The sequence below is a fragment of the Bubalus kerabau genome, chromosome 16 (assembly GCF_029407905.1).
Source record: "Bubalus kerabau isolate K-KA32 ecotype Philippines breed swamp buffalo chromosome 16, PCC_UOA_SB_1v2, whole genome shotgun sequence".
NCBI classification, from domain to species: Eukaryota; Metazoa; Chordata; class Mammalia; order Artiodactyla; family Bovidae; genus Bubalus; species Bubalus kerabau.
In genome coordinates, this window is record NC_073639.1 from 50,285,260 (window position 1) to 50,300,734 (window position 15,475).

Sequence of the window (15,475 nt, forward strand, 5' to 3'; positions counted from 1 at the left end):
TGGAGGCGCTACAATTCCAGCTGAGCTATTTCAAATCCTAAAAGATGATGCTGTGAAAGTGCTGAACTCAATATGCCAGCAAATTTGAAAAACTCAGCAGTGGCCACAGGACTGGAAAAGGTCTGTTTTCATTTCAATACCAAACAGCAAGATGGTCAGGATGAAAGAGGTAATGGAGCAACCAAGAGCAAGCTGTCTGGTGGTGGCTATCTGCCTGGGAAAGCATAAGTGCAGACAGACACTGGCCGGAAAGTGTGGACAAATGGGCAAAGCTGGGTTCTGAGGGGCCTGACCTCCGTGGGGAATCAGGGCTGGGGGGTGACAGGGTGAGACAGGAGCTGCAGTGAGAGCAACTTGTCCTGACTCGTCAGCTTCCCTCATTGCTGTATCATTGAGGAGGTGATAAAAACACAGGTAGACAGACACAGGGGTCGGCACATAGTAGGTCTTCAGATAATGTTGGCAGAATGGGATGGAACAGTACAAAATGGAACAAAACAGAAGATCCTGGCGGGAACAGTCTTTGTAGGACTTCAAAGGATCAAAAGTGGACTGAGTTCTTATTACACACAGAACGGATAAACAAGGTCCTACTGTTCAGTGCAGGGATCCCTGTTCAACATCTATCATAAACCATCATGGAAGGCAGTATGGAAAAGAACGTATACTGAATCACTTTGCTCTACAGCAGAAATGAATACAACATTGTAAATCAACTAAACTTCAATAAAATTTTAATATATATATATTGTATTGTTTAATAAATTCCTTGAGAACGTCAAGCTTCAACCACAGTGCACGATTCTGGCACAAGGAAAGTCACACTTTTTAAAAGATAGGTGCACACCTGTGTCCCTGATACACCTGTCATTCTTATCACAGACAAAGACAGAGTGAAGGCGGAGACAGTCACAGTTACAACGGGGCAAAACAAACAGCTCAAAACTGAAAGCATAGAAACAGCTCTTTGAAATGCTAACATATTTCCCAGAAAGAACCAAACTCTCTGTCTCGCTAATGGCTATCAACTAAGATAAGTGAGAATGAGCCAAGATATCCCATCCTCCAAAGACAACATTTATTGTAAAACAGAAATAGCCACAGTTGCTGTGCACACATCTGTAAAAGCAACGTCTGATCTCAGAGGCCTTTTTACACAAAATTAATATTGTGTGTCCAACCCCAGAGCTATCCAGGGGACTTTCCACTGCTGTTCAGAAATAATCACAAGAATGGATGCCAAAATCCTAATTCTGGCCAGCACCAATCCATCCAAGATTCTTTCTACAATCATACAGACAATCGAATATTCCTTGCTGCAAAAGGAAATCAAAGAGCAGAAATGAGGACAAATTCACTCTAACTCACCAAATGGTGCCGGAGGTGGACAGTGATAAGAGGGGAGCCCGATAAATTCTGGGAGAGCTTCGGCGTCGGGGAGACCTCCAGGGAGATCAGATAGCTGGTCGCAGAGAGCAAGCAGTTTTTATAATTTGCTGCCTCAGCAATCCTTGGGAACAAATGAAAAATCATTACAAAACAGAAATTAAAAAAACAAAAACAAAAACCTTGAGTTTAAAATTTCACGTTAAGCCTGGGACTTTTGAGACTGAAATCTTTTGGGGGTGGAGTTTTGATTTCTATCAAACAGCACATTCTGCTCTAAGACTCGGTGTTGGTACTAAAAGGTGAGATGGAGCCCTTGACCTCACAGAGTCTACAGTCAAGTAGAAGGAGAGGGTAACCCAGGAAGTGGGGAAGAACAGGAAGATCAAAACAATGAGATTAAATCTCAGCCATACATTCACTTGACCTGGGACAAGTGACTTACCTGTTGGAATTTTCCATGCCCAAATTATAAACCGCTGTGGCAAACAGTAATGTGATGGACACCTGTTGTCTTGTCACCCAGTAGCCCTTCATCCCTCCCCTGATAAAGGCACCTCAGCTTCCCTCCAAGTGACCACCGCTTCCTGACTTGTAGCCCATATGCTTTGGAGGGACCTCCATCCTTAACTCAAGAGTAAACCCCTCTATCACAATTTGAGTGAATCAGTGCACTGCATTCCTCAGACCACACTGATTGTTCAGATGCAAGCACATGTTCCATTAAGATCCGAAGAGACGTAACAAGATTCAGATGGAAATGCTGGGTCAGAGATCCTCACTTCTCTCTGCTAGATGTCAATCCAGAACCTTGAGGTTCCAGCAGTGGCTTATAGTCATGAACAGAGAGACTGACTGGGAAGGAGGTCCACGTCCAGGAAAAGCTGAGAGATGGAGTTGGGTGATAGCAACTGGATGCTGGATCAAGCTACTCCTGAAGCCGGCTGTCCATGCACCTTTCAGCTTATGTGATCCAACAAACTCCCCTTTTGTTTAAAGCAGCTTACGCCTGGGTTTCTGTTGCTTATGCCCAATCAAAAGAATCTTGGCTGATAGACATAGTGCTTGTCTCATGGAGTTATGAAGCTGAAATGACATTCAGGGCCAGGACTAGGATGAGGGAAGCAAGGAACTTGGGGTGCAAGATCTAAGAAGGTGTTCACATTCAGGGTTTGCCACTTGCAGCACATGAATGACTCCAAGAATGAACACCACTCTGAACATTGTGTTCTTGGTGACTGCTTATCTAGCCCTCACCCTCGCCCTGCCTGGTATATGGTCAGTAATCAGCAAATGTCTGTTGCCTTACTCTGAATTCCAAGACATTTCACTAGGATGCCTGCGACATGAAGTCATTCAGCCCCGACTCAGGTCACCCAGTCATCTGCTGATTTCTTTCCTAATCTGGACTTTTGCATGGGGATTCTGTCCCTTCCCTGTGTTTATACTCACAGAACCATCTTCATAACATCAAGCAGATCCCTGGCAGCTGGGTGTACAATCTACTTCCTCCCTCAACTAGTTTTACCTGTTAACTAGACTCAAAGCTGGTGACCTGGACTAGAGCCAGTGGGACCCACGCGTCTCCCCGCTAACACCACCATCATCACCATGGGACCCAGCTCTTTAAACAAGCCCCTAACATGAGTTCCTTAAAAAAGAGCAGGTCCCCAGCAGCACACAGAACTATTCCTGGAATTGTCAATGTGAGATGTTTTTAAAAAATATTATAAAGATTTAAAACCCCTGGGACTTCCCTAGTGGTCCAGTGGTTAAGAATCTGCACCTACTGAGCCTGCACATCACAACTAAAGAAGTCCACATGCCTCCACAAACAGCCTGCATGCCGCAAAGAAGACCAAGCATAGTCCAAAATTAAAAAAAAAAAAGATTTAAAACCCTAGCCCTGCCTTCATGGAAATACCCTGCTTAAGGGTATTTCCAACAGAAAATATTTCCTGTAGCAAAACAGAGGCATGGATTCCTCATGTTTGTGAGTATCACCAAGGTTGGAAAGCTGAGGAGCTGCTGGAAACTCAGAGAACACGGCTGATTTGCTATCTGATCATTCTTCTCTGGAAAGGCATCACTGTGCAAGCCCCAAGCTACAAGACACATATGGAATAAGTCACACAGGTTTAAAAAAGTGAAAGAAACTGAAAAGCAAGTCTCACTCCAGCTCGTGGTTCTCAGCCATTGTTTTCCATTATGGCCCCCTAAAGAGTCCTATTAGACCCATTTTTCCTAACACCCCACCATTACTCCATCAACACCTGCCCATCCCGTGAAATCACAGTACCACACACATAGAGTAAATCTGCTTATGTACTTCAATACGCTTTAGGTAACTTTGCAGAGCCACAGACACTGTAATATCTCAGACTCCTTGCCCTCAAAACCAATTTTCACCTTCTGGAGGTGATGTTGTCCCCACTGAAAAGGCAGGGAGTTCAGCCACTGCTATGGAAAGTTAAAACTGGCTGGATGTCACCAGGGACCAGTTTAGACCCAAAGATAGAAAGAGTGGTCTTCAGTGATACAGAGGCCTGCTCTCTTACAGAACAATGAGGCTGCCCAGGTAGACCACCTCTCCGCTTGTGATTTCAGGGAGCTGAGATGTTCTGAGCTCAGCGCAGTACCCACTGAGATACGGTGAAATGCTTGCCAACACCTCACAGTCTATGCTTCTCTCTGTGAAGTCAGCATGTATGTAATTCCACCAACATAATAGAAATCATTTGTCTAGCAAAAATTAGGACTATATATTAGCCAACAGTAAAATCACAACCATGAGCATAAGACCCTACAAACACATCGTTATTTGTCACATCTCCCCTCTCCCCATCCACGTCCATTTTCTAACAATTCATCAGGTCAGCTGTCATCTCCCACTAGGATGTAAGCTCCATTGAGGGCTGGCTTCTTACCCATTCTGTTCACAGCTCTCTAAGCCCTTAGAACCAAGCCTGACACACAGTAGGTTCTCAACTAATATGTGTTCAGTGAATTAATCTTCTCACAGACAGACCATGATGACTTAGATCAAAATCTTAAGAAAAGCATGTAAAAAATGGAAAACCTATGGAGAATCTTCTCTCCACAAACACAGTGCAAATCCAGAGCAGATTCCTGGATTTGGCCCCAGGAACACATGGATTCAGCCAAATGTAGCCTAGTAAACACTGCCTTTGAGGGCAGGAACTGATATCAGACTCAACAGTCTACACTGTGCCCTCAGGAGCATTTTTAATCTGGAAAAGTACAATTTCCCAATACGGATGGGTTTACACTGATGGTCTCCAGTGACTCACTGCTCATGCAGCCAGGGAGCCTTTCCTTCTGGCTGGGTTTGCCCTGCAGAGAGGCCCAGGTTGGGGTCCATGGTGGCTGAGCCAGGAGGAGCCCACCATCCAACACCACCACCCAAGTCGACAATCACAAGACATCAGATGGACTAAGAAATTACTGTTTACTTTTTAGATGGGATAATGGCATGGAGTTTATTCTGTATTTTTAAAAGTCTTTGTCTTTTAAAAATAGAGACTAAATATTTACAGATGAAACTACATGATGTCAGAGATTTGCCTCAAAATAATTGGTGGGGCCAGGGTGAGGGAGCAGGGTGGGCAGAGGAAGCCCAAACGGCCGTGGGTGGTCCCGGTTGTAACCCGGTGATGACCGTCTCTTTTGTTTTTACAGATGTTCGATTTTTTTTCATAATAAAAAGAGGGTTTTTTTATGACTTCATTTAATCTCTCTGGTACCTCCAGTTTTAATAAGGGTTTTCCTTTGTCTTCATAAATCTGATCCAGGCTTGATTTTCTTTTATTTTAACCTGTTATCTGGGGAGCAGTAACACTTGGAGACTGGATTATCTGTCACTTTGGAATTGACTGTACCAGGGCTTAGGGGCCTTCCTGGATAAGAAAACAGGCTCTTTCTAGATGCCAGGGGAGAAATGGCAAAGAAGACAGTCCTGGGAGTAGGGGCCACATGGTTGCGCCCCCCTGTACAGGCCCTGCCCTCTGCTTTGGGGCGTTCAGCCAATGGCAGCATCCACAGGAAATCAGAGCCAGTCGGAGAGGAGAGTGAGACCCAGATAGCACTGTTTTTGCGGGGTCACAAAAAGGGCGTGGTGCCCATCCCCACAGCCCTGCATCTTTGCCCTAGGAACTGTGTTCTCCAGACCCCATCAGCCCAGGGTGGCAGCATCATGCCCCACTCCCTCTTTCTGAGAACACTTCCTGTTATTATGTTGTCATTTAGTCATTAAGTCGTGTGGACTCTTTTGTGACCCCATGGACTGTAGCCCGCCAGGCTCTTATGTCCATGGGATTCTCTGGGCAAGAATACTGGAGTGGGTTGCCATGCCCTCCCCCAGAGGATCTTCCCAACCCACGGATCAAACCTGAGTCTCCTGCATTGGCAGGCAGATTCTTTACCCCCTTTACTGAGCCACCTGGGAAGCCCTCCTGTTATTACTCTATCCTTGATAGTAGGGAGCACACCCTGAGCACAGCCTGGCAAATGGCCTCGCCTTCTAACTTCCCCCAAATTACCATCTGGTCTGCTGGGGACCTGATTGACACGGGCCAAAGTCCAGGCCTGCAGCCTCACGTATTTCAGCACATTTGAGCCACGACCCCTCTGCTGGTCATCTGTGCCTGAGATTACGCGTGGAGAGGTCCCATTTGTTTATTTTGCTTTTATTTCCATGACTCTAGGAGGTGGGTCAAGGAGGAATCTTGCACAACAAAAGAAACAATAAACAAGGTTCAGACAACCCTCAGAATGGGAGAAAACAACTGCAAAACAAACAACTGACAAAGGATTAATCTCCAGAATATATATAAGCAGCTCACACAGCTCAGTATCAGAAAAGCAAAAAGTCCAATCCAAAGATGGGCAGAAGACCTAAATAGACATTTATCCAAAGAAGACATACAGATGGCCAATAAACACATGAAAAGACTGTCAACATCCCTAATTATCAGAGAAATGCAAATTAAAACTATAGTGAGGTATCATCTCACACCAGTCAGAATGGCCATCATCAGAAAATCTACAAAAAATAAATGTTGGAGAGGATGTGGATAAAAAGGAACTCTCCTACACTGTTGGTGGGAATGTAAATGGATACGGCCATTACGGAGAACAGTATGGAGATTCCTTAAAAAACTAGGAATAAATCTACCATACAGCCCAGGAATCCTACTACTGGCATATACTCTGCTAAGCTAAGCTAAGCTATGCTAAGTCGCTTCAGTCATGTCCGACTCTGTGCGACCCCACAGACGGCAGCCCACCAGGCTCCGCCGTCCCTGGGATTCTCCAGGCAAGAATACTGGAGTGGGTTGCCATTTCCTTCTCCAATGCATGAAAGAGAAAAGTGAAAGTGAAGTCGGTCAGTCGTGTCCGACTCTTAGTGACCCCATGGACTGCAGCCTACCAGGCTCCTCCGTCCATGGGATTTTCCAGGCAAGAGTACTGGAGTGGGGTGCCATTGCCTTCTCCGATATACCCTGAGGAAACCACAATTCCAAAAGACACATGTACCCCAGTGTTCATTGCACACTGACTATTTACAATAGTCAGGACATGGAAGCAACCTAGATGTCCATTAACAGATGAATGGATAAAGAAGATGTAGTACATATATACAGTGGAATATTACTCAGCCATAAAAAAGAATGAATTTGAGTCAGTTCTAGTGAGGTGGATGAAACTAGAGCCTGTTATACAGAGTAAAGTAAGTCAGAAAGAGAAAAACAAATATCATGTAGTAACACATATATATGGAACCTAGAAAAATGGTGTTGAAGAGCCTATTTGCAGGAAGGAATGGAGACACAGATGTAGAGAATGGATCTGTGGACATGGACACCATGGGGGAGGGAGAGAGTGGGACGAATGGAGAAAGTAGCATCAGCATATATACACCATCATGTGTAAGATGGATAACTGGTGAGAAGTTGCTGTGTAACACAGGGAGCCCAGTCTGGTGCTCTGTGGGATGGGATGGGAGAGGGGAGGGAAACTCAACAGGGAGGGGATAGATGTATGTCTGACTCAAGTTGTTGTACAGCAGAAACAAACATAACATTGCAAAAATTTAAAAATTAAAAAAAGAAAGAAAGCATAGAGAGGATGGAAGATTTCAGGATCTCTAGGGCAGATCTGGGAACTCTGAAATCTGCAAGCAGAACACCCAAGCACATGGAGAGATGAGTTCTGGTCCTCAAGCAAGAGAAATCAGCATGCATGGAACAAGAAAAAGCGGTCTCATTAAAAGACCACTCCAGGTATGAGGTGAACCCACAGGTGAACCAGAAGGCTGAGCACCAAAGAACTGATGCTTTTGCATTGTGGTGCTGGAGAAGACTCTTGAGAGTCCCATGGACAGCAAGAAGATCAAACCAGTCAATCCTAAAGGAAATCAACCCTGAATATTCATTGGAAAGACTGGGGCTGAAGCAGAAGCTCCAATACTTTGGCCACCTGATGCTAAGAGCCAATTCATTGGAAAAGACCCTGATGCTGGGAAAGATCAAGGACAGGAGAAGTGGGTGACAGAGGATGAGATGGTTGGATGGCATCACTGAATCAATGGACATGAGTTTGAGCAAACTCCAGGAGATGGTGAAGGACAGGGAAGCTTGGTGTGCTGCAGTCCATAGGGTCGCAAAGAGTCAGACATGACTGAGTGACTGAACAACAGCAACAGGTAAACCAGGTTGTACAGGGAGATTTAATACAAAAAGTAAAACTGGAAATATCCTGTAGTAAATGAACTCCTTTTCTAGCAAGTTCCTGCTCAAACATGGTGTCCTGCTCACTCTGGAGTCTATCTCCATCCTTTCTATCAGAGCTGCATTCTCACTGATGCTTGAGGCAGCAGTGAGGAGACAGGAAATGCTAAGCAAAGGAAACTTAAACCTCCTGAAAGACCTGAAAGATGCTGCACATGGAGGCATGGGAAGGGCCTTGGAGAGATCTGGGAGAATTCTCAAGTGGTATGAGAAGCCTCTGACTGACAGACAAAAAAAAAAGAGAGCATCCACCAGGATGGTGGACATGACCTCTGTGGTGTTCAGGTGGCTTAGTCGCTAAGTTCTTGGTATCAAGAAGTAGTTCCCTGGTGTTTCAGTGATAAAGAATATGCCTGCCAATGCTGGAGACACAGGTTCAATCCCTGATCCAGGAGGCTCCCACATGCTGCAAGCAACTATTGTGCTCCCGTGGCCTTGAGCCCATGCTCCCCAACAAGAGAAGCCACTGCCACGAGAAGCCCGTGCACTGCAACTAGAGAAAAAGCCCACACAGCAGAGAAAACTCAGCACAGCCAATATATAATAAAGTAGTTCAGTGGGGTCTCTCAAGAGACAATGGCAAGAACCAGAATCTCTGCCCCAACCAGGACCTTCCTCTCCAAACCTTGCATTGCAAGAGTCATGCCAACAGAAAATTGTATAAGCAGCGCACCTAGATTCCCAGCTCCTACCATTCTGCCATTTTTGCTTTGTCTGGCATCTCTGTCTCTGTCTCTGTCTCTCTCTCTCACACACACACACACACACACATACACACACACACACACACACACACACACACACACACCCCTTCTTTTTGCTGAATCATCAGAAATTACATCATGACACTCCAACTCTAAATACTTTAAGTGTATCTTCTAAAAATAAAGACTGCCTCCTACATAACCACCCTAACCATCACCACGCTCAGAAATCTGACCCAGCTTCAACCCGTGATCTGGTGCCTGGTCCACAGTCGAACGTCCTCAGTGTCCCCAGGGTGTCTGTCAGAGCTCTGCTTTCCTGTCAAGGAAGGGGCAGCATCCATTTAGTCACCATGTCCCCTCGTCCCCTCTGACTTGGAACAGGCCCTGCTCCTGTCACTGCTTCCACTGCATGGACGTGTGATAGCCCAAACCGAGGTTTTACAAAACAGCCCTTGACTGTTTCTTCATGGGAAGCATCAGGCCGAGCATCTGGGGGCAGGATGACTCTTGCCACTGCCTCCCATCGGGGGACGCAGTATATCAGCCTGCCCCAATGCCCGTGAGACTGAGCATGACCCCTTGACTAAAGTGATCTCTGCTCTCCAGGACGTTCTCACATAGTGATTAACAGGTACCTTGTGGGACAACAGGGAAGAACCCTGTCTCCACATAATCCCTCACCCAGGGGTGTCAGCATTGAGGACGACTGCCCGAATCAGTGGCTATACCGAGGGCTGCTACACGGTGATTCTGACCCTGTCCTTCCTTCTGCCTGGATGGCTTGGCTTTACAAAGACGTGAAGACAGGGGAATTCCCTGGAGGACCAGCAGTTCAAGACGCCATGCTTCCAATGCAGGGGACAAGGCTTCAATTCCTGGCCGGGGATCTCCCACATGCCTCACAGCATGGCCAAAAATAAATGAAAACATATAGCATTAAAAGTAAAAAGAAATGCAGACATTAAAGTCTACCCCCTGGAACATATCCTTCTGAAGCACAAGTGAGTCCATCACTGAGAGGCTGAAATCCAGAGGCCCGAGTCCCAGCCCTGCAGTCAAGGAGTCCCATCCCTTCTGAGTCCCAGGCCCATCTATGGAGGAGGAGCAGGTGACTCTGCGCCCTGTCCAGCTCGGATTGCTGGTTTGAAGGAACAGCTGTCCTAGCTGCCCACTTGGCAGATGAACTGCACATTTCTCATCACTATGGGGCCAGAGACAGGGACCTCAGAGGATCCCTTGTGTCCAGGCCCATGCAGGGACAAAGGACACCCCCATCCAGGACCTGTGGATGGTCAGTCATTGCCCCAGGACAGACATCAGTGGGGCCCGAGTGGTCAACAGAGGACGGGTGGGGGGAAGAGCCCATCCAGCCCTGTCGCCCTCCTACCCCATTAATCTCATGCACTGACTCCACACCCCAGGGAGGTTTAAAGGATGTCACAATTCCACCTCATCCTTTCAACCTCACACCCAAAAAACATAAATGTGTGAGGGTAATAACACACAAAACTAAAGTGGAATGACATCAGCTGTGCAAGCAAGTGGGAACACCAGAACATTATCAAGGCGATTGCACTAATCTGCTTCTAATTGTGCATGGAATTTGATAATTATCTTAAAGGCAGAGAACGGGAGAACAGCCAAGCATCTTATGCAATGACAAAGGAAGAGCTTACATATGTTCAAGGGCACCAAGCTTTACTTAAACCATTAACTCAGAGCTCACAGAAGTCCTCAGAAATCAGGACAGCCCTCCTATCTTAGAAAGAAGCAAGCAGGCAGAGGGACCGCCAGGCTTGTGTCAAGTTCAGCAGCTGGGCGGGGTGGCCGACTGGGAGTAAAGAGCCAGGAGCCTGGCTCCTAGTCTGCGTGTGAACCACAGCTGGCATCACCCCTGTGCCACCTTGTGCTACAGGAGCTAAGACAACAAATATAGGGACCACACTTGATGAGCCCACAGGGTGATTCTTTCTGAGGTTAATGTTGACAACAAGACATCTTTGCATCATGTGTTAACCTTAGAACTGAAGACCCAACACCTGAAAAATAAGTGGCCATCATCAGAAAATCATTCTGTTTTGACTTCAGGAAAATAACTGAATGCTTGTATTCATTGCTGGCAGAGTTCAGAGGTCCATGGTACTAATGTTTCAGTGGGTAGAGGGCTGTGAGTTGGGGGGTTCTTTGCCTGTGTGAGTCTCTCAGCCCACAACTTGCAGAGGGTGTAAGAGCAGATCATGGCGCCCTGGGTCCTGAGGCTCCAGGGAGTCCTGCCTAGAGACCCCTGGGCAGTGAGAGTAGGAGAGGGATGGGAGGGTTGGACCCCTTAGGATCAGATTTTTGGCACCAGGGAACAGTTTTGTAGAAGACAATTTTTCCATGAACAAGGGGTGGGGTTGAGGGACGGTCTTGGAATAATTCAAGTGCATTACATTTATTGTTCACTTTATATTATTATTACATCAGCTCTACCTCAGATCATCAGGCATTAGATCCTGGAGGTTGGAGACCCCTGCTTAGGATGGAGGATAATCACACCTGGTGGTCAAGCTTTAAGAATGGGGTTCGACTCCCCACAGCAGGGCAGACTTAGCCTTGTCCCTATCCCTGCCGCCAGCACCGATATAACAGTGTCCCCCAGGGCTGTGCAAACCATAGGCACTGCCTGGCCTGTAAATAAGATTTATTGGCACTCAGCCACCCCCGCTTCTTTATGTATTGTCCAGGGCTGCCTTTACACAGCAGATGTGACAGAAACAGTACAGCAGGTAAAGCCAAAAATATTAACCATCTGGACCTTTATGCAAAACTTTGCCAACACCCAGAGAGAGTGTGTTTCTGGTCACAGTGAATCAAAGTACCCACTGCCATGAGTAACCCTCTGCTGCTGCTGCTGCTGCTAAGTCACTTCAGTCGTGTCCGACTCTGTGCGACCCCAGAGACGGCAGCTCACCAGGCTCCCCCGTCCCTGAGATTCTCCAGGCAAGAACACTGGAGTGGGTTGCCATTTCCTTCTCCAATGCATGAAAGTGAAAAGTGAAAGTGAAGTCGCTCAGTCGTGTCAGACTCTTAGCGACCCCATGGACTGCAGCCCACCAGGCTCCTCTGTCCATGGATTTTCCAGGCAAGAGTACTGGAGTGGGGTGTCACTGCCTTCTCCGTGTGTAACCCTCAGTTCTGCCTTTGTCCCCTTTCCCAAGGATGAGGGGCACTGCAGATGTGGTATAAACACGGTCCTCCCCACAGCCTTACTCCAACCCACAGAAGGATTTGGCCATCCCCAGAAATACACATTTTTATGGATTTCACTGAAAAGTCTGTTTCAGTCTGAACCTCCAGCAGTGAGAGAGGTATATACATAAATTGGGGCTAAGGCTGGGTCCACTATTCATTCATAATCTTGGGTTTGGAGAAATTTCCCTTAAATAGTCTAGAAGGCATATTTCCGAGGAAAGCGGGTTGCTTCCATTGTGACTTTCCTGAAGAATTCTGGAAAGCACACCCAGGGTGCCAGGTTAAAAGTGAACCCGACAACCTGCAGGCTCTCCCCCGCAATCACGCCCAGAACAAGGCTTCCCTCCAAGTCAGCGTAGCCACGACTGCCTGCTTCCCCCAGGCCTAGCCTAGGGTTTTGTACCAAGAGCTGGTCCCTGGTATCAGATGGGAGAAGAGTCTTCCTCTGAGAGAGCCCACGATAACAGGACTATTTGCATCATTAGAAAGTATTTATCATTTCTCGTTTATCTGTAGGCGGTTAAAAATAGCTGCCTGCTTTCCATCACACAGGACTCCAAATACCCAGCAGCGGCACCAGTGTCTGAAACCCGCCCCCGCAGCGCCTTCCCATCAACAGAGATAGTGAGCTTGCAGGAACACGCTCTCTCATACTATCAGCTCTTCCAGGCGTGGTCCTGGCAGGGCAGCGAAGCGGGGCCTCGTCGGGGCTAGGGGTGGAGGCGCTGCGCGGCTTCCTCTGAGATGCACAGCTCTGTCTCCAGGAACTTTTTCAGAGCCTCCACTCTGGGCCGGGCGCTGTGCCAGACACCCGGGAAGAGAGATGGACCAGAGCCTGCCTGCTGCCCTCTGCAGGGCCCCTGTCTAGGGCGGATCTGCGGCCAACAGAAACGGCTTTGCCTTCCAAACATTAACTGTACAAATGGGCCCCTTGGGCTCTTGGGCTCATACCTCATTGGCAATTTCTCTGCCCCGGCCCTAGGCTCTGCTTCCCTGTCCCCTCCAAGGGACCCCTTGAAAGGGAGGAACAGGTCCCATGCCTAATCTTTCTTGGGGGAACCAGCCCCTCCCTGTGGTCTCAGTACAGCTGATCCACCCCCAAATCCTAGAACGTCATGTGAACAGACCTGGCCAATGAGAGAGCAGGATCCTCTCCCACCATGACTGGGGGCCAGGATGGGCACGTGACCCAAGTTGGCCAATCACAATCTTCCCTAGATTTCGAATGAAACTGACTTTTCATTCACGAAAGACAATTACTTTCCTTCTTGAGATCTCAGGACCCAAACCGATGTGGGTCTGAATCTACGGGAGCCAGCAATGCCTCTGTGAAGGGGCTTGCCAGGAAATGAGTTGACATGGAGGAGAGCAGAGGCAGGGAAAGGAAAGACCAGGTCAAAGCACTATCTTCTGGGTCCCTGGAGCCAGCCATGCTTGAAGCTGACTACTCCTGCCCTTCTTAGTCCCATGAGCCCTCAGTTCCCTTCTGTCTAAGCTGTTATATCCAACACAGTCTTGACTAATGTAGGCATGTGCTGCTCGTTTCCCATTCTACAGAAGTGGAAACTGAGGCTCAGAGGGGTTAACTGACTTGTCCAAGGTCACACAGTTCCAGGTGGAATGGTCACTCAGCCGGTGCTCCTGACCACTGCACTATCAGCCCAGCCCCCTGAGGCTTGCTGAACCCCCAGTGTAGGCATCCCCGCGTCTTCTTCTTTTGCTCAAACAGAGAAACACCAGGCACTGGCACCACAAGTTCTCTGATAACAATACTGCATGAGCCTCTGGTGGCATGGAGGTGGGGGTGTCCCAGTGGTCTGCTACCCAGCAAACAGGCACCACCTCCCCACTCCATGCTACATGGCCCCCAGAAACTCACTTGGTGCTGGCCGGCTGGATGTTGCTCAAGTAATAGTGCACCGAATGGTAGAGAAGCCCCACGATGGTGGTCCAGGCTGGGGAAAGAGCAGACGACCAGACACCTGTCAGCATCCCCAGTGATAAACAAGAGAAACACAAAGCCCCCATCAAAAGTGCTTGCCCAGCAACACACAGTGTAGACCTCAGACCTGGGAACCCAGCAGCTCCTCAAGGGCAAGGGGAGGGACATTCAGGGGCAGAGCTGACCACGAGGACAGAGTTTGAGTAGAGATTCACTCCACCCTTCAACTGTGAATGCAACCAAGGCAACCACTCCCTGCTCCGCCCCTGAGCCAGCTCTGGACACATAGATGCTACAACTCTTGGCTGAGAGTGGGGGGTGGGCGGGGAGACATTCCAGGAACACCACGCGCCTCCGAAGGCAGAGCCCGATTGAGCTGTGGCTGGCGGTGCCAGGCAATAGCACTGCAGCCATGAGCGAATGTCAGTGGCTATCTGTGTTTGCAGTATTTACAGCAATCTCAGCACTCCAGTGAGGCAGCAGATACAGGATTCACAAGTCACCTAGACACCTGGCACTCCTTCTGTTGGGTCCCACCTCTCTGTGCTATTCCAACTTGGAAACAGGAATCATCCATTCTGTTACCTCCCTCTGCTAGCTTAATAGGAGGTTGGGAGGAGCAAGTCCCACAATGCTTCCTGAGTTCTTCAGGATATCTGTTGAGTGTGTTGAAATTTCAGGAATATATATTAACAATTCACGTCACATTTACTATTGGTCAGGTACTGGTGTAAGAGCTGTCTCTTCTAATTCTCACCACAAAATATTGGGGCAGATACTAAGACTGTCCCCTAAGTCACAGATGAGGAAACAGAGGCCAGGCAGGTTCAGTAACTTGCCCAGTTGAGTGGCTGAACTGGGATTCGAGCCCAGGAATTTCAGCCACGGAGTGGGTGCTTGTGACCAGTTAGTTCTACTGCCAAGTGTGAGAAGTTTCCATGTGGGCAGACCACACGAGCCTGTGATCTTGCTGATTCTGAAAAACTGGAGATTTCTAACAGTCATGCGGGCACATGAGATGAGACCCCACGTGCAGTGGTATGTATTAGGTCAACCTTGGCATTGCCCCTGGACCTCTCCCTTCTACAGTTCACTCCGAGTGTGGGAGGACAGTCCCCTGAAAGCAGGACACCCCAATATCCCTAAGCACCCTTCACAAAGCAAACTAGAGGGTACAGGGAGCAGAGGTCAGATCCCAAGGGCTGGGGAGTGAGAGCCCCGAGCTGGAGAGGGGACCACCACTCAGACTGGTCCTCAGTCTTGAAGGCAGAATGGGAAAAGTGTGGCCTCTGGCCAGATGGTCAGGTGCCGAGAATCTACAACTCCCTTGACTTCCCAAGGTTCCTGGGACAGAGTGACACCCCTGCAGAGGCATAGTCATCTTTCAAGGGGCAGGG

The 15,475-nt window shown here is 48.1% G+C and overlaps 1 protein-coding gene across 2 annotated transcripts in view; it reads right to left on the reverse strand.

Moving 5' to 3' along the window:
• ADGRD1 (adhesion G protein-coupled receptor D1) overlaps nt 1-15,475 on the reverse strand; it is a 177,804-nt gene that overhangs the window by 116,899 nt on the left and 45,430 nt on the right. For both annotated transcript variants that reach the window (XM_055550008.1, XM_055550007.1), the window contains 2 exons: nt 14,016-14,091; nt 1,369-1,510 (listed from right to left, as the gene is read on the reverse strand). In XM_055550008.1, the coding sequence (XP_055405983.1) occupies nt 1,369-1,510; nt 14,016-14,091 (218 nt within the window). The remainder of the gene's footprint in view (nt 1-1,368; nt 1,511-14,015; nt 14,092-15,475) is intronic.